Source organism: Carcharhinus amblyrhynchos, chromosome 11 (genome assembly GCF_965287045.1).
Source record: "Carcharhinus amblyrhynchos chromosome 11, sCarAmb.v2.hapA, whole genome shotgun sequence".
In the NCBI taxonomy this organism is placed as follows: Eukaryota; Metazoa; Chordata; class Chondrichthyes; order Carcharhiniformes; family Carcharhinidae; genus Carcharhinus; species Carcharhinus amblyrhynchos.
This window is the reverse complement of record NC_137334.1, coordinates 79,221,795-79,241,566: the sequence shown is the minus strand read 5'-3', so window position 1 is coordinate 79,241,566 and position 19,772 is coordinate 79,221,795. Positions and strand designations below refer to the sequence as shown.

The window sequence follows — 19,772 nt, the reverse complement described above, 5'->3', positions numbered from 1 at the left end:
AGAAAGGCTGTAAGATAAGAAAACTAATACCATCTTCAACTGTTTTGCTATTAATTATTTATGTTACATTTTTATTTTCAATTCTTCCTTTAATTATTCCTCTCAGTTTAAAATATTGCCTCTTTACTGGGGTATAATTCCACTGACAGTAGTTAACCTGAGGTTGTTTTGCTCAAGTGACCATTCATTGCATGAAAGAGAGTGAGCAATGTGATCATGATTGGATGTGATTTGGGAGACTGCCATCACATAGGGCCGTAGCTTAGTTAGTCACGTACTTGCCTCTAATTCAGAAGGTTTTAGGTTCAAATCTTACTCGAGGACTTGAACACAAAAATTAAGACTAGCATTTGAATGCTAGATCAAAGGTGTGCTACCCTGATTGAGGTGCCATTTCTCAAATGGGATGTTACAGCAACGTGATACTATTGTGATGAAGATCGGGGAAGTATCCCTGGAGTTCTGGCTTATATTGTTCCTTTGACTAACATCCTAAAACCAGTTATCTGATTCTTGTCACATCGGATGAGATTGCTGTATGAACACTTTACAAGTTCTTCATTGGTGGTAAAGCACTTTGGGACATAATATGGTTGTGGAGTGCAGTACACAAATACAGGTTGTTCTTAACATGCCAGACATCAAACTTAAAGACACTTTACACAGGTGTTATTATGTTTATTTACAGTTATTGGACCATGTGACCAAAGGGGGGAGGTGATGGGGGGAGAAGGACCTGCTGGGAGGCATGAGTGTCAGCGATCAAGCTGGCCAGCAAACTGCAGGCTGACAGTTTGGGGCCACTGCGCAAGCACAGACGCATATTGCTTTCAGCCTGCCAGGTGGGAATAAATCCCGTCCCCTGACACCAAATGATATTCACACTGGTGGCCTCTGCATTGCATAGAGTGTAAGAATTCTAGTGTGAACTCCTACTGAAAAATCGAGTGTGAATTACTTCAGTTTTCCTGCAAATTCAACACTTAGAATTTTTTGGGGAGAATTCCATCCAATACTTTCCATATTTCCAGATATTTTTGTTATCTTTTTTAAAAAATAGAAGGGTAAATCTTTGAGTCTCGCCTGCTACAAGAATCATTGCTGGTGGAGATGGGGAGGGAAATTTGATGGATCATTTGGGTGGATGTGATTGCAGGGTTACGTTATAAATGACTTCTGGAATTTGCAGCTGAGAGAAACAAACTGACAATCAATAGCAATCTTGAATGTATTTATCAGCAAATTGTCATTCAAACTTGTGTTTTGCTGGAGTATGTAACAAACTGACCCTATAGTTATTGAACCTTCTTATACTATGGCCATAACTTACTGGCTGTTCACGCCAGTAGGGTCTTCTGGTCCTGCCAACAGTACACCCCCACCACAGGTTTTCCAGCACCGAGGAACACGCCACGGGAAGGTCAGAGAATCTCCCCTGTATGTTTCCTATAATATATAAGGTACTCAATATACCACATACATATTGTACTAAAACTTACCTGTTCCTAGTGCCGGGAAAGAAACTGAACTTATTTTTAGCTTTTCACATTCCTTCAAAACTTTGCCAACAGATCCTTTCGTATTTTTCATTTTCATCCAGCCAGCCAAATGTAGAATGTATTTTACTTGAAGATTTCCTGCTTTTGTGCTTGTAACACTATCACTGCTTTGGACTCCTGTCATAAAACATAAGAACATAAGAAATAAGAGCAGGAGAAGGCCATCTAGCCCTTTGAGCCGGCTCCGTCATTCAATAAGATCATGGCTGATCTGAAGTGGATCAGTTCCACTGTACTGCTTTCTCCCCATAACCCTCAATTCCCTTGTCTATCAGAAATTAGAGGGAAGTCTGAGGTTAGAGTTAGAGAAATTAGAGGGAAGAAACTATAGGGAAGTAAATAAAGGGAAGTCTGTGTGAAGTGATCTGTTTATTCATACTCACTGCTTTTTAACCTGTCAATCAATTCTCAATCAATACTGGCATATTTTCCCCAATCCCATGCACTGTAATTGTATATACTAACCTCCTGCTGAAAATCCAAGTACGCTACATCCACTGATTCTGCTTTATCAATGCTGCAAGTAATAACCTCAAAAGAAACTCCATCAAGTTTGTCAAACATGATTTCCCTTTCATGAACCCATGTTGATTCTGCCCAATTTTACCATTCTTTTCCAATTGCCCAGTTATTACATGCTTTATTATAGATTCCAACAATTCCCTACGACTTCCATCAAACTAACAGGTTTGTAATTCTACATTCTCCCTCTTTCTGCCTTCCTAATTAATGGGGTTGCATTTGCTACATTCTCATCCATGTGACCCCTTCCAGAATCTATGGATTTTTAAGAAAAGGCACCAATGCACCCATTATATGTCTATCCACCTCCTTTAATTCTTTGGGATGAAGCTCATTTGTTCCAGGGGATTTATTAATCTTCAATCCAGTTAACTTTTCAAGTACTGCCCCTTTACTGATGCTACTTTCTTTTAATTCCTCTGTTTCACAAGTTCTTTGGTTGTCTTGTATTTCTGGAAGATTTTCTGTATCTCCTACTGTGAAGATAGGTGCAAAGTAACTGTTTCTCTACCATTTCCCTGTTCTCCACTATAAATGGTCTTACTCCCTTCTGTAATGAGCCCTTATTTGTCCCAGCTAACCTTTTCCTTTTCATATACCTAAAGAAGCTTTTACAGTCCGCCTTTATGTTCTTCCTTAGTCTCCATGCATCTTATCTTTTCCCTTCATCTGTTTCTTACGAATCATTTGCTGGGTTCTAAATTGCTCCAAATCCTCAGATTTACGACTCTTTTTGCATCTTTATAAACCACCTCCTTTGATCTTTGACTTGTTAAGACCTAGAACTCGAGAAATATCCTTGCCTGTACTCTGTGTGTTTAGCTACAAGTAGTTAAAAAAGACTTGCTAACCAACACAGGCTGCAATCTCCTGACAGAACGGTGAATGAGACATGAAAGGGTTATAAGACCTCCACCTCTAACTTCAAGGTCTTGACAGGATTTAGCTAGGGTGGTGATAATGATATTAATGCCGATACTGTAATAACAATAATGTTGGAATAGCATTAAGACAGTAAAATTAGGTAAATGCGTAACTTGAACTCAACTAATGGAACTATCATCATGGGATTGAGACTTGGTGATGGTTGGAGGATGCATACTGAGAGTCTGGTATAAACAGGATTAATGTAGGACTGCATACAGTTACTAAGAGAGCACATTGACCTAGGGTCAATGTTGAATAGAGATGTGTTAAGATCTAGATAGAGATAGTTCCTTGCTTGTATACTGTACACGTAGTTACAAAGATTTTCTATTAACATACAGAAGACGGTGGAGACTTAGTTAACAGACACATTCTGTCACCAACACCATATAACAATGGATGAGACAGGCCATTCAACCCTCTAAATTCACCTATCCAGAATAACATCAACGACTCCTGAGTTCAGCATCCAACTCTTTCTGAAATAATTTGACTGTCTTCACATTCACCTTCATCTGGCAATCTGTTCCACACATTGAGGACAATGGAGGCCATACCTGCTGATGGAAAGCTGTCAAGAGCTCCAGTGTGCCACATTTTGAGCACCAGTCAGACACTTAACTGGATAGTGGCATGTCTTCCCTGAGAGAGTATGTTTCACGGACAGAATGCAACACCACCAGGAGAGAGTTGCAACAGGACAGGGGTCAGCAATCCCCCTCCCCTCCACTTTCTGATTCTCTGATGCCAGGTCCCTTGATCAGGACTGCACACCCTTTGAATGGTTGACCCTGACCCTCTGGGAAGCTGAAAGCGACTCCCTAGTGGTTTCCTTGTCATGTTCTCCCCCCTGAGGAGTACCTCATCTGATGTCACATTAATACCAGCAGCGGTGAGATGAAGCATGTAAATGGCCATTAACTGTCCACTTAAATGCTTCAACCGACAGTGAGGTGGGAAGTCCCTGTCATGGACTTAATCGAGATGGAATTGGGAAAGCGATGGGATCTCCACCTGCAAATTTTGATTGAATCCCCTCCCCACCACCAAACACAACATTAAATTCCATCTTCTTTGTGTGAAGGAGCATTTTCTGATTTAAGTCCTTAATGACCTCTTAACAGTTTGAATCTGCCTCTCGTAACTTATTCTTGTATGTTTACTTTGAGTTATATTCCAGAATTGCTATTTCCATTTAACTTCATTATTCCCACTGACATCACTCAAATCCCTCATTTGAGGTGCCACAGCTCAGTGCAAAACCAGTGAAATTAGCCTTGTGCCTTCTCTCTGAACTATCTCCAACTCTTGAGCACAACCCTGTGCATTAGCCAGAGCTGCTGTCGGGGTGCTGTCTGATCAGAGTAGTGTATGGTTTGATCAGAGCTTCCTCTGACTTACACACTGCTGATTTGTCTAATTGTGCATTGGTCACATGTGTTCAGCACAGAAACCCTAAGATTCTGGGATCTCTTTCACCTGCATCCTCAGCTATGTTCAACATTATTAATGGAGCACATGGCTTGTCGCTTTTCCCTCCCACGTGTGATAATGTTCATCAAATGTCATCCATCATTGTTTGGTCCATATAAAAATTTCAAACGGAAAATGCTCCATTAAGCAAACAAAAAAATTACACTGGAAAGACGTCAGTCACTGTTTCTGATTCAGAATAGCTTTAGCTGCTGTTATGAAATGTAATAACTTTCATTTCAATTAATGTTTGAAATACCAATATATATTACACCAAAACTTAATTTTACCCAAGTTTTCTGTGTTTGAAGGAACAATTATTGTGTTGATTACAGCTCATCTCAAAATAATTTAAGAATATTTTCTGAATTTTGAGCTGGTTATAATTTAACTTTGCATCCATTATCTTTTCACAAGTGACAGCCACAGCTATTATTGTTCCACAAAATGTTATTCTGAGTTTGTATTTGACCACATGTAGGGTGACTCACCCAGTTGATTGCACTCATCCACAACTGACTGGCCAGCAGCTTTCAGAATAGCGCCAGAGACCCCTGCAAAGTAGATAAATTAGTTACTGATATGGAAAGGCAACTCCCAATTTAACAAAGAACTGAATGTTTGTACTGAAGATCTGTAAATTTCAGCAGGTCCTTAAGGCTGGATAATATACCTGAATTCTGCCAAGCTGTTTTACGGCGTCAGTTATATTATGTTGATATAATGGGCAGAATTTTCTCATCCCACCTGCCATAGGAATGGTAGCAGGTGGGACATGGACCATGCAAAAGGTCTGTTGACCTAGGGTGGGATTTTCAGGTCTTCGGGCCAGAAAATCCCACCTACCATTTCTAAAAATCTCTTTAAATTTCCAATGAGGACATGCATCCAGTTGTTTTGCTGGAATACCTGCTGGAAGTGTGCATGTGAGGACATCGGGTGAAGAGAGCTGCGAAGCCCTCATGATATAACAGCTTGTCAATACTCGCTGTCAAAGATCACGAGCAATAAAGCTTGCTTTGGACTAAACGGGAGGTTCGCTTGGAACTGCAACCCAGCAAAGACACATGCCAGAAGGGGACACTTGAGGAGGGGAGAAAATTCATAAAGAAAAATACGGTTGACCATCTATGAAATCAATTAGCTACATCATTCAATGTCTTCGCAGTTGAAAACACATTTTAAGATTCTGTCTTAAGTGGGTTTCTGGAAACAAATCCTTTCAGACATTATTGCACATGATCATTTGTCAGGATAAATCAGTTGGCAGCAATCTCATCGGACCTAGAGGGTTCTATACTCTCTGCAATGAATGAGGGATGTTTTCGGTGGGTTCAGAGGGTAAAAAGACAAGAAGGGTAAAAAGTGACCTCATCCTGCTGTGTACACTGCTTTTCCAATTCCTCCATGGCCTCACTCCTCCCTATCCCTATGAGAAGTTTAGAGGAGATGTGCACAGAGAGTGATGAAGGTCTAGAACATGCTGCCTGGGGAAGTGATGGGAGTACGTATGATCATTTAAGGGACAACTAGACAAAACCATGAAAAGGATGGGAATGGAAGGATATGGGCTTTGTAAATGCTAAGGGTCTTAGTTTAGGCAGACATCATGACCAGCGCAGGCTTGGAGGGCCAAAGGGCCTTTTCATGTGCTGTACTATTCTTTGTTCTTTATTCTATCACCTCCAGTACCACCACTCTCCCTGTCTCTTCCAAAATATGTGTGTGATTCACCCAAACTGGGACTTCATTCTTTTTGAGCTTCTTTGTTTATTCAATATGTACCCTTGCTTCTTTTAAATATACATATTGTAGTGGGAATTGATTACAAAAGTAAGGAGGTTATGTTTCAGTGTACAAGACTTTGGTGAGATCACATCTGGAGTATTGTGTACAGTATTGGCCTCGTTTTTAAGGAAAGATGTAATTGCAGTAGAAGCAGTTCAGAGACGACTTATTAGATGAATACCAGGACTGAGCAAGTTGTCTTATGAGGAAAGGTTAGAGAAGCTAGGCTTGTATCCACTGAGTTGAGCAAAGTAAGATGCAACTTGATTAAAATCTTTAAGATCCTGAGGCGTGTTGTCAGGATGGCTCAAGAGAGGATGTTTCCTCTTTTCAGAGAATCTGGAACTAGGGGTCACTGTTTAAAATTAAGAGATCGCTCATTTAAGATAGAGAAGAATTTTTGTTCTCAGAGGATGGCGAATCTCTGGGACTTCCTTCTTCAAAAGGCAGTGGAAGCAGAATCTTTGAATATTTTACAGGCAGACCTTGATGGATTCCTGATTAACAAGGGGGTGAAAGGTTAGCGAGGGTAGACAGGAATATAGGGTTGAGGTTATAACCAGATCAATGGTGATCTCATTAAATGATGGAACAGACTTGAGGGGCTGAGTGGTCTACTCCTAATTTGTAAATTCACATGCACATATGTTCATATCACATCATTCAATATCATATATAACTTCCTCTCTGGTAAATACCAAAGCACATAATGATTTAATACTGCTATCTACTCTTACCATTTGTGTTACTATAATGTCTATCCCTTAACATGCCATTGCTATCCCAGCCTTCCTTTTTTTGATGTGCTTGTAAAGTATTTTATATAGTGTTTTGGTTTTTTGACAATTTAACATCATAATTTCTCTTTGCCTTCCTCATGTTCTTTTTACTTCTTTCCTAATCTCTTTGTTTCTTCTCTTCTCTGCTCTCCATATACTCACTAAATGCCTCTGTCCTAATTTTCAGTTATCCCCTTCTTTAACTGCTAGCTTTGGCACTTTTTCAGCCGAGCTTTAATTCCTCAAACAAAACCATATACTTTCGGAATTTTGATCTAATTATTTAAGTGTTTCCTATTGTATTTCTGCGGTCATCAATTATCTATCTCAGCTTATTCATTCCCCACACTTCTACCATTGACTTTCGCTGGAAGTTTACCACCCGTCTGCCATGGAATTGGAGTGGGTGAGGGGCAGACAATGGAAATATCCATTGATCTCGGGTGGAATTTTTTGGTCTCGCTCAAGCAAATCCTGCACTATGTTTAAGTTTAAAACCCTAGTAGCAGATATAACTACATCATTCTTAAACTAATCATAGTATCACCAATCTTCTCCAGTTGATCCTTTATTGCCAGATGACAGTGTCATTTAAAAAAAAATAAAATAGCCTGTTTTCCTGTTGGCTCCTAGATATTTTATTCTAGAAAATTGTCTTGAATGTATTTTCTAAATACACCCTCTAAGCTACTCTTGTCAATTTTGTTTCTCCACATTTTATGAGGATTAAATTCCCCACTGGTTATTGCATTACTCTTACACGCTCCTTTACAGCAATATGCTTTCAATAGCGTCCTGTGGTTTCATTCCTCCCAGACCTGCAAAAGGTCTATGCTGTACCGTGCAGCTGAAGTGAAATTTCAGCCATGATCTTACTGAATGTGGAGAAAGCCAGAGGGGCCCCAGACCCACTGTTATTCCTAGTTGTCATGTTGTTATAATACTCCTGTGAAGTACCTTAGGATGTTTTAAGGATCATTAATAATGCAAGTAGTAGTTGAGAACTAATGAGTAGACAAACATTAGCACTCACCCTTGCCTCGGTTAAGGTTGGTGTTTGTGAGGTTTACAATCGCGTCCGTCTGTTCTTCTGTGATGTCACCTTGCACAGCTATCACCTTTACTTTGCCAATCTTTATTTCTATGGAGTTCGCTAGCTGAAAATAAAGATGTTGAGCATTAAGAATTTTAGGATTCTTTTCTCTCTTTCCATATGCACTTTGTTCTGGCCAAGGGACTAAGCATTCAGTCTGTTCCTGGGTTTCCACTAATAGAAGCACACAACTCAATTTTAACTCACTGATAACAAAGTGAACAACTGCTCCATCAGGAGGTGGTGGATCTAAATGGCTAGGCCTCATTAACTTCCCGACCAATATCACATGGCATGATGTTGTCACTGAGGGTCCCAAGGGAACTATTGCTGTCACAAGGAATAACCACTATGAAAGGAAATAAGGATGGGGAGAATCAAAGTTTACTTTAAGACTTAAAGAAACACTTCTGATTCTCTTCACCTATGATAGAATTGGAAAATCTGTTAAAAATATAAGTTGCTAGCGCTCTTTCTGGCCTGGGCTCCTGTTCCCAGATGCTTTGGCTGATGCTGATGAAGAAGCCATCAGTTCTTTTCCATTCAAGCCCGAGCTTGAAATAGGAGGCTGTGACTAAATGACCCATCTGGGTTGGGGCAGATAGTCTTGCCAATTAAGGGGCAGGAAAGGAATGTGTAAGTTTCCCAAACTTCATTTTAAAATGGCTCTCTGCCTGGTTCCATTATAGTGCTGTAAAATGGTGTGGCCCCTCCTACCTGTTGTGATTTTCGTTGGAAGACATCAAGAAAAACATCGTACGCTTTGCGTTCAAATGCAACAATGTAAATGTGTCCAATAACTGATGGTTTGTTTTGTGATAAATGATTTCCAAATCCAGTCAACATGCTTTCAATGGTGTCCTGTGGTTTCATTCCACCCACACCTGCAAAAGGAGATTAAAATGAAACCAGGTGAGGATCTAGTTCACTGTTAGAAATTTCTTTGCTCAAATTACTGAGCAGGATTTTACGGCCTCACTCGGCCTGAAAACATAAAATCCCACCTGAGGTCAACAGACCTTCCAATTGCCCACCCCTTGCCCGCTCCGATTCTCATATTGGGTGGGGTGGTAAAATTCCAGCCATTAACTTGTATTGCCAGTATCACATTCAATCAGATACTAAATTGGAAGCTTATTTGTTCATTTATTATTGTGATTTGCAAACTGTTGCATTTGACTTTTTAACCATAACTAACCGTAGTCATTAGTTACTGATTTAATCTATATATAAATCTGGGATCACTTGTCAAACTGTGACCTGATGATACTTATATTTATGACTTTGTGTGGGATATGCAGTTCTGCTAACAAGTTGTAATGACTTCAATCAGGCCATTGAGGTTGGCCTTTGGAGTACGAATTCCCCAATTAAGGAGTCTAACAAAAGATGTCCCTGGTTAAAGGGTCAATTGATAGGCCAATCAGGGAGTCTATTCCTTGTATTTAACCAGGAGTGTCAGTTCCTCTGGCACTTGTGAAGGCAGACTGCTGATGGATAGCACTCTGTGTACTACTGTTGGAATTGTGAATAAAGGGATTTTGGTGAAGGGACTTCAGCCTCTGCAGACTGATTACACAAGTCAAGGTAGAGTCTACTTGTGGGATTACAAATGCGCAAGGGGTCAGGAGCTCATGAGGGTGCGATTTCAAAATTGCAGTCTTCTCTGGATTCTGAATCCTCTGATACAGTTAGAAATTGCTGGCAGGAATGGGGATGGGTTCAGGGAACCAGCCTGCCACCAATTAATGGTTCATTAAGTTCCTTTTGAAGCTTGTTAAAGGGCTGGAGCATTCTGGAGTGTGATTTTGGCAAACTCGAACAATCTGATTTCTGTAAGTTAACAGGTGTCAGCTTCACCCAAAGCCCAAAGGCAAGTGCCTCTAGTGTCAGTGAAAATTATTGAGCCTTTGGGTAATCTGTGCTGATATGGGACTTATCTGTCCCTGTTGCCCTCATTACCAATCATTTATCTGCTGCGGTCTTCTGACATGCTGCTTATTCTCTTCTGTAAATTAGTCGCAGGATCTAATATGACGGATGTCTGCCTTTGCAACTGGGAGCATGCAAGCAGCTCCCTTTTCCTGGAATCCTCAGTGCTGAGCTTGCTTCTTGCCAAGTTAGGGCATTTACATTGACAAATAGTTTTGCATGAGCGACGCAGGGGCAGGGAGAATCTGGTCTAGATTTCTGATAGACAAGAATTCTCTGCCCCTTGAAGTGGTGGAGGCTACCTCACTGAATATATTTAAGTTACGGGTAGACAGATTAAGGGAATTAAGTGTTATGGGGAGAAAGCGGGAAAGTGGAACTGATCCACTTCAGATTAGCCATGATCTTATGGAATGACGGGGCAGGCTCGAAGGGCTAGATGGCCTACTCCTGCTCCTATTTCTTATGTTCTTATGTTCTCAAACAGGCTTGGCATATTTAAACACTGATAGAAAAATGCTAATATGGTTTCTGCCTCACTGGGCAGGAACCAGATGGTGTCTGGGTGCAGTGGTTAGGAGAATTCCAATGGGGTTTTATGCCAGGGTTGAACACAGCAAACCTCTCATCTACGATTCTCCGACTCCATACTACCCTAACGCGATCCACACCGGGCGTACCACACACCGGAAAACTACAGCCTACAACTCTATGAGATGAAAATCCTGCTACTCCGACAGTAGTTACCTGTTCCTAAGGCAGGGAAAGATACTGAGGTAATGTGATTTTTTTCACATTCCTGCAATACTTTTTCTACTGAGGCTGTTAACAGAGCAGGATTAGTCTGACCGACCATATGAATGATGTAATCGCAGGAGAGGTTCCCACTTCCGGTAACTACAACACCATCACTAGGCTGAGAACCTAAAGAGATGAGAGACATACGGTTAAATAAAAGTTATAATTATTTTCTCTCCCTATGAAATTTTAATAATATAAATGCATTTTGTTAAACATCTTCTACAACTGCATGCTTGGAAAATAATTATTATACTTTTAGCTTTACTTTAAGTATATAAAAACACAGCTGATTATAAACAAATGAAGTCACCAAACAGATCCAAATGCCAGGTTTAATTCAGGGTGTATATGGTGATACCACTGTATATGAAGCCCACACTGGTATAAATGATTGGGATTAATTTGACGCACATTATTTGCATGAAACTATCCCCTACTTACTGCATATTGCTGAATAAATCTTTTATCTAGGTTCAGTCATGAATTATGGGCATGAGAAACAAGACTCGCATTTACATCACAGTTTTAATAGTCCAGGATGTCCCAGAGGCAGTATTTTCATATCTACATTTGTAACATGTCAAATCTGGTCCACAAGCAAGAGCCACAAGTGATTTCATTGGTCAGAATTCCTATTTAATTCCAGCAAGACTGGGCAGGATTAAGAAACCTCCCCCCCACCCCCCGCCCATTTACCTTCCCACAAAAGTTGTTTTGAAAGACATGCCTGCAAAAATGCTTTCAATGGAATACATCTCACTGGTTTTCTATTTATCACTTTCATTTCAGGTTCAAAGCTGCTCTTCTATATGAATGAATAATAAATCTCAAAAATTCACAGAACCCCTACAATTCAGCAGGAGGCCATTCAGCCCATCGAATCTGCACCAACTCCCTGACAGAGAATCTGTCCATCTAACCAGGGTCTTTCCCCCACCCCATCCTCGTAACCCCACACACATTTATCATGGCTAATCCATCTAACCTACACATCTTAGGAACCAGTGGGCAATTTAGCCTGGCCAATCCACCTAACCTGCACATCTCTGAACTGTTAAAATGTTATCACTGTAAATGACTCGACCTATGGTGCAATTGCCTGGTAGTTTAATGTCCTATGAAAGGAGATGATAGGACTGAAGTTAACCATCATTTGAAATGATGAGCGCACAGTGCAAATCACCCAGAAGCAAGAAATGAGCTCCTTGTTCTGTTGAACCGTGCTATCCCAGTTTAACTTGTGCATTAGATGTTGCTTCAGTTCATGAGAATCTAAAACTTAACGATGAAAGCTGATTACTTTAATTGGTAATGAAAAAGCCTTTATTGTGATAGGGTATCAGAGTATATTGTGATATCTGGGGGCGGCCAGAAGACAGCAATGGGAACAGTGGCCATTCCTGATAAAGTCCCGCATCTTCATGGATTATTCTCAATCTGCTTTGACTGGAATTAAATGCATGGTAGCAAATGAAAACAGAATTCCCAAAACAGTGAGCTGGTCAGGCAGCTTTTGTGCAGAGACGGTTAGCATTCAGATTCTGAATCATGAACTTTAATTTCATTCTCTGTAGATACTGCCTAAATTGCTCAATAATTGGTTTCAGTGATCCAAGTGTGAATCTTAGCTCCTGACAAAGATTGTAACTAATTCAATCTAGTTGGAGCACTCCAACCATCACAAGGTCCTCAGGACTAATGCCAAAGGATAAAACCCGGCTCACCCTGCCTTCAATTAGATTTGTAACTTGTAATCATTAGAGATTGTTGATATAAATTAATATGTCTCAAAACTACTCAATTTTCCAATCCCCTGGAGTTTTTTTTTAATATAATGCACATCTATATCTGTAACTTACCCAACTTCTTGCACTCATCTGTGACAGTGCTGCCAGCTGCTGCAAATATTGCCCCAGAGACACCTAAAAAACAATCACACAACAAAAGTTCATTTCTAATTATAACAAGTAACTTTAGACAAGTGTTTTGCTTGATATCCAGCATCAAATCTCACAACATGCAGCTTTTCACTTTCACGTTTATTGAATGTGTTGTTGCTGCAAATAAATAAAAGTAAGAAACTGGAATGATTTAACCTGGAAGTTCCATTGAGTTTCCAATTTTAGCCTGAGCAAAGGTGGGGTGTCTCCCCAAAACATAGGAACTTTTCCAAAAAGTGCAATAGAAAATTGAAGGAGTCATCTCCAGGATACATAAGAATGTGCTATCATCCAGCTCATGGTGGTATCATCTCAGCCACAATGGATATGCCATATAGTAAGACAGTGGTGAAGTGGCAAGATCACTGGACTAGTAATCCAGAGGCTGAGGCTAATGCTCTGGGGACATGGGTTCAAACCCCACCAAAATCAAATAATAAAATCTGAAATTGAAAGCTAGTTGCACAAATGGTGGCCATGAAACTGCCATTGATTTTTATAGAAACCCATCTGGTTCACAAATGTCCTTCAGGGAAGGAAATCTGCCATCCTTACCCAGTCTGGCCTACATGTGACTCCATAAGAACATAAGAAATAGGGGCAGGAGTAGGCCATCTAGCCCTTCGAGCCTGCCTCGCCATTCAGTAAGATCATGGCTGACTCCAGACCCTCAGCAATGTGGTTGACTCTGAAATGTTCAAGTGAGACTTTCAATTAGGGATGAGCAACAAATGCTGGCCTTGCCAGCTATGCCAACATCCCATGAAATAATTTTAAAAATCCTGAAATCACGATGAAAAATGTTGTAAAAAGAACAATAGAGATAAACCTTAAGAGCAAAGGTAAATGTAACAAATAGCTGGAAAGAACCTTTCATCAACTCCATATTAGCCAAAATTCTGATCAGAAATCTCTATATTTTTGTTCTACTTAAGTAAACTGTTCCATCACTCCAACCTTCCTCTCTATTTAATTTCTAAATCTTGATAATTTCATAAGTGCAGCTGCAGTAATTGCTAAAATAACTCTGTTAACATTCCAGGAAAGGGCCATCCATCTTAACTTAAAGTCCAAATGCAACCATTACTAACAGTTTCATACTGACAGCCACATAATATTTTTCTTATTGAATGTAGACAAGAGGATATCTGGCAATTGTTATTATTATGACCTATTCATTTCTTGTTAACAAGAAGCATTTTGATGTTTATGAGAAGATCTCTCTAACTTTATTCCTAATTCTTCCATTGCTCGGGTACAATGCCCCACAATACACCTTTATACACTCTGCCTCCTTGTGATCAATGTCAAGTCAAGGTTTCAAATATTTCAATATCAGGAGTATAAAAAGAAACAGCTCTTATAGATTCAAATTAGAACATTACCCCATAGGCAACTTTCAAAGTTGAAATACCAGTTTGCCAATTTTCCTTTGCTTTTTTTAAAAAAACTCCTTCAGATCCCATTTTGCTTAATGGAAGTGTTAAGTTCCATATGTGTTTGGATATTCCTTAACTGCCAAAATTCACCAAATTGATTTCAATACAGGACTGAATGTGTTATTCAAATTTTCAAAGATTTTACCCATTGAAATTTGAAGGACTAATTGGTTAAATTCAATCAAAAGGTAACTTACCGGAATTAAGATCCAGTGTTGTATTTGTGGAATTCACTATTCCTTTCACACTTTCCAAGGTTATGTCTCCTTGTTTCACCTCCACAAGAACTTCATGGATTCTCAGTTGTGTAGGCAACCATCCTCCCTTTAGAGCTGGAGAGGAACACAGAGATTTGCTCTCACTTAGCATCATAAATACTGTCAGTTCGTATCAGGAAGTGCTAAACATATTATCACCCTCAGTCCATCAAATGCTAAAATCTCTTTCAAAGTAGTGCCATGCAGTAGAACAGGGTGACAATTAGATTTTCAAGAAGTCAATTTGACTGGTTATTCAATCCAAAATAGAGTTTAAAGATTACCAGCACTGTGTAACTCTTAGGGTGCAGAATTTGGGTTGAGAATTATTACCTACTTCAGTTACTGACTAAAGCGAATACAATTTATAGTGTTGTGAAAAATGTAGGGTGGTCTGCGGTGTTCCTGTTCTGTTGGGTAGTGCATGTCCGTTATTGAGGTGAGACATTCAGCAAAATTACCCAGCATTACAGATTACTAGGACTGTGCTTTTATTGTACTCGTGTACTTTAGTTACTTATTTAAGTGAATACAATTTATAGCACTCTTGTTAAAAATGAAGGCTGGACCTTACCTGCTGCTGGGATTCTCCAGTCCTGCTACAGTGAATGGAGTTTTGGCTGAGCACCAGATTCTCCATTCTCACTTCAAGTGGTGGCAGGGCGAACAAGATTGGAGAACCCCGGACGTAGCAGGGACTGCAGCATCCTTATTTTATTGATTAGTGCATGTCCATTTTTGAAGGAGGACATTCAGTAACAGAAATATACATTGGAAATTTTCAGTGAGCGTATATGTGTTTATACAATTCATGAAATATGCCTTTTTATCCTTTCATGGGTCATGGGCATCATTGACTGACCCTAATTGCCCTTGAGAAGGTGATAATAAGTCACCTTCTTCAATCGCTGCAGTCCATGTGGTACAGGTACACCAACAGTGTGGTTAGGAAAATATAAAATTAAATATGAAGTTTATGTTTGACCACTTTACAAAATTACCTCAGGATCCAGGTACAGATGAATTGTGAGAGTGAAGAATTTTACAGGGAAGAGTGGAAGTGACCATTACCTGTTTGAGTGTAACTCTGTTGTGTCGTCTGTGCCGCTCCCTAAAATGTTCAAATTGGAAGAGAAGAAAGAGCTAATTTAAGTTAATTTCTTGGATGAATTAATAAAGTAGAAATCTTTAACTCACTCTGCTCTACTGTATTAAGTGAATTCAGCATTTCAATAACTAAGCTTTGAGACATCAATAATTCCAAAATGTAATGGTTTCAGAGTGATTGAAATCTGCAATTAGCAAACAATTTCTTGAGATAAAAATGTGATTGGAACAGATTTGTACTCTCATTACCTCACTGTGACAAATGTTCATTTTATCCAACCTTTGAATTATTTCACGTCAGTATGAAATCAAAAGCATTACACACTAAATTAGAATTGGTGCTTTCCATTGTCCAAATATTCTTTGCTTTGATCTTGCTCTTTAAGTAATCAGCACCTTACCTGGTACCTTAAACAAAATTCATATTCCTAGTAAGTAGGGTGGAAATTATTAGGTTTGGCATGCTATTCTGAGAATATTTATCACTCCACTCATGATTCAGACTATTTGCCAGATTGGCCTGATGCTTAATTCATGTTTCAGGCTGTGACATTTGATGGTAACTGAAATGAAGAATGCCAGGGTGCATAACATCTGCAGCGCTTCTAGGAGACGGCTGTGCACTGACATAACATTTATGGTGTAAATGCAACTTCAATGCTGAGTAGAGACCTAAGCCGGCAAAAGGGCAATCTCTTTACATGATTTCAGAGCCAGGGTGGACCTTTGCATATTTAGCACAGGAATCTGCACTACACACATTTACAGTTTTAAGAACAAGTGTCAGGGGAAGGAAAAGGGAAAAGGGAGGGGAGGTACATGGTTCTCCAAACTCTACATTTATCCAGGGAGGCACAGTGGTTAGCATTGCTGCCACACAGCACCAGAAACCAGGGTTCGATACCAGCTTGGGTCACTGTGCAGAATCTGCACATTCTCCCCATGTCTGCATGGGTTTCCTCCAGGTGCTCTGGTTTCTTGCTACAGTTCAAAGATTTGCATCTTCAATGGATTGGCCATGCTAAACTGCCCCTTAGTGTGAGGGGGACTAGCAAGTGTAAATACATGGGGTTATGGGGATAGGGCCTGGGTGGGATGATGGTTGGTGCAGACTTGATGGGCTGAATGGCCTCCTTCTCCACTGCAGGAGTCTTTGATTCTAGGAAATTGTGGGCACTTTTCCTGAGGACCAAGGTCTGCTCGAGCCTGCAGAATAGCTTATAGGCCCCATAATAATGCTGGAAAGAACATACATCAATATAGAAAAGCAAGGAAGAAGAGTAATTCAGTAATATTGGAGGATTTCCACCTTCATATTGACTGGGCAAATCAACTGTCAACAGTAGCTTTGGGACCAAGATCATAGGCTGCTTTGAGATAGTTCCTAGAATAATATCCGGAGAACAGGTATTTTAGAGCTAGAATTGTGTAATGAGATAGGGTTAATTGATACTGTTCGAGCAAAGAATCTACTGGGGAACTTTTGACAGCATGATAAGTGGTTAAGTCAGAAGGTAGGGCCAGGATTTCGGCAGGATCTGCTACAGGAGATTCAGCGCCTGAACCAGAAATCCAATGGCTGGACTGGGCAATCTGGATGGGGCTTGAAAATCCCGCCCTGATTTGTGTGGGATGAGTTTGATGAGGTGGGTATAATGATGTGGCAGTGAAGAAATATAGCAACAAATCATTCAAAATTCTCAATCCATTTCCATTCCCCTGAAGAATAAAAAACAACTGAGAAAGTTGCAAAGCTGCAACTAGCTACAGAAATTAAATATAGATTCAGAGAAGCACATAAAGTTGCCAAAAAGAGGAGAGAGACTGAGTGGGATTTAAAAATCAGCAAAGATGACAAAGAAATTTATAAAGATTTTGAGATTAAACTGGCAAAAAATATAAAAGAGGGTAATAAAAGCTTCTACAAGTAAATGACAAAGAAGAAGACACGAGTCCCTTCAAGGGAGAGACAGAGAAATTACAATGGGGAGAAGGAATGGAAGAGAAATTAAACAAGTATTGTGTATATGAGAAGGTGCAAATATACTGCAAGCAACGAGCAAAGGGTCTAATGAAAATGAGGAACTTAAAGTAATTAATATTATTAAAGAAAAATTATTAGGGAAAATTAATGAGGTGAAAAGGTGACAAATGTACCAGATCTGATGGGGCTTCTTATAAAAGAGGTGGCTGCGGAGATAATGAAGGTATAGGTTTTGATATTCCAGCATTTCCTACATTCTGTGGATTGGAAGATAGCAAATGTAAACCAAGTGTTCAAGAAAGGAAGGGAAAATACAATGGCCACCTCACCCACCACGGAATTGGAGTGGGCGAGGGTCCGACGATGGAAATCTCTGTTGATCTTAGGCAGGAATTTCCGGTCTTACCTGAGTGAAGCCATAAAATCCCATCCAATTAGTCCAACATCAATAGGAGGGAAAGTGTGAGAATGTATTGTTAAGCAAATGGTGACAGGGCACTTGGGGAACCATAACATGAGAAAGCAGACTCAACAGGGCTCATGAAAGGGAAATCATATCTGGAATTTCCACTGGAATTTTTTGAGGGTGCAGTTAGAATCATAGAACCCTACAGTACAGAAAGAGGCCCTTCGGCCCATCGAGTCTGCACCGAACACAATCCCACCCAGGCCTACCCCCATATCCCTACATATTATGCTCACTAATCCCTCTAACCTACACATCCCTAGGCACTAAGGGGCAATTTAATGGAATGGCCAATCAACCTAATCCGCACATCTTTGGATTGTGGGAGGAAACCGGAGGAACCCACACAGACACGAAGAGAACATGCAAACTCCACACAGACAGTAACTTGAGCCAGGAATCGAACCCAGGACCCTGGAGCTGTGAAGCAGCAGTGCTAACCACTGTGCTACCGTGCCACCCGTTAGCAGAGTGGATAAGGAGTATCTAGTGGATATTGTACAGCTGGATTTTCACAAAGCATTCAATAAAATGTCACACTGGAGGTTGTCTCAAAACATTAGTGCTCGTGGGTTTTGGGATAACATGTTAGCATTGTTTCAGGATTGGTTAATGGACAGAAAATAAACAGCACAAATAAATTAATCATTTTCCAGATGTTAGGATGATCTTATTGAATGATATAGTGAATTTGCTGGACAATATACTCTGCTCCTGCTCCTATTTCTTATGTCCTCAGATATGTTAGTGAGGTGGGATGGGCTATGTCAGCCTAATTTCTTCTCTCAACTCCAAAGGAATGCTCAAATAGACCTGTGCCTAGCAACCTAAGGGATAAAGGGCAAGAAGAACGAGCATGGCAGAGGGTAAGTACTCTTGATTTATGCTACTGGACATCTCCAGAGGCCTTTGTCTGCTGTTTCTAGCAGGTGCTTATTAGAGCTTTTGCTGCAGGAGTACCCCTTGTTTCCAGGTGAAGGGCACTAACAAGGTTTGGGGCTGCTTTGAATCTTACTTAACTAAGTTCAGAAATCTAGGTTGGTTCAAGTCACATTAACTTGAGTGCACTTTAGTGCACTGAATAGTGCCCGAATGTAAGGAGGAAAAGCAATCCTTCTCATGATTTAGGTAGGATTTTTCTCTTAAACCCAGTCATACTGGAATAAACAATTCTTCAAAGAGGTGTAACCACATCTGAATTATAGTGTCTCGTTACAAACACTGCATTTTAAGAAGAATATGTTGGTCTTCGAAGAAGTGCAGCACAGATTTACCAGAATGTCACATTCTGCTCTGGCTCCTGCTCTGACCAAGACTACAAGAAACTACAAAGGATTGTGAATGTAGCCCAGTCCATCATGTAAATCAGCCTACCACCCACTGACTCCATCTACACTTCCTGCTGCCTCAGAAAAGCAGCCAGCATAATCAAGGACCCCAATGCACTCCGATATACTCTCTTCCACCTTCTTTCATGGGGAAAAAGATATAAAGCTCTAAGAACACGTACCAACTGACTCAAGAACAGTTTCTTCCCTGCTGCCATCAGACTTTTGAGTGGATCTAACATACATTAAGCTGATCTTTCTCCACATCTTAGCTATCACTGCAACATCATATTCTGCACCGTCTCTGGAGTCACAGGTGGACAGAATGGTGAAGAGGGCATTCAGCATGTTTGGTTTCATTGGTCAGAACATTGAAT

At 40.2% G+C, this 19,772-nt stretch overlaps 1 protein-coding gene across 1 annotated transcript in view; it reads right to left on the bottom strand.

The window, feature by feature from the left end:
- parp14rs3 (poly(ADP-ribose) polymerase family member 14-related sequence 3) overlaps positions 1-19,772 on the bottom strand; it is a 58,506-nt gene that overhangs the window by 12,183 nt on the left and 26,551 nt on the right. The window contains exons 13-20 of the mRNA XM_080199408.1: positions 15,582-15,621; positions 14,451-14,585; positions 12,734-12,796; positions 10,821-10,997; positions 8,859-9,025; positions 8,082-8,205; positions 4,973-5,035; positions 1,500-1,676 (exon numbers count right to left, since the gene is read on the bottom strand). Coding sequence (XP_080055534.1) covers positions 1,500-1,676; positions 4,973-5,035; positions 8,082-8,205; positions 8,859-9,025; positions 10,821-10,997; positions 12,734-12,796; positions 14,451-14,585; positions 15,582-15,621 — 946 coding nt within the window. The remainder of the gene's footprint in view (positions 1-1,499; positions 1,677-4,972; positions 5,036-8,081; positions 8,206-8,858; positions 9,026-10,820; positions 10,998-12,733; positions 12,797-14,450; positions 14,586-15,581; positions 15,622-19,772) is intronic.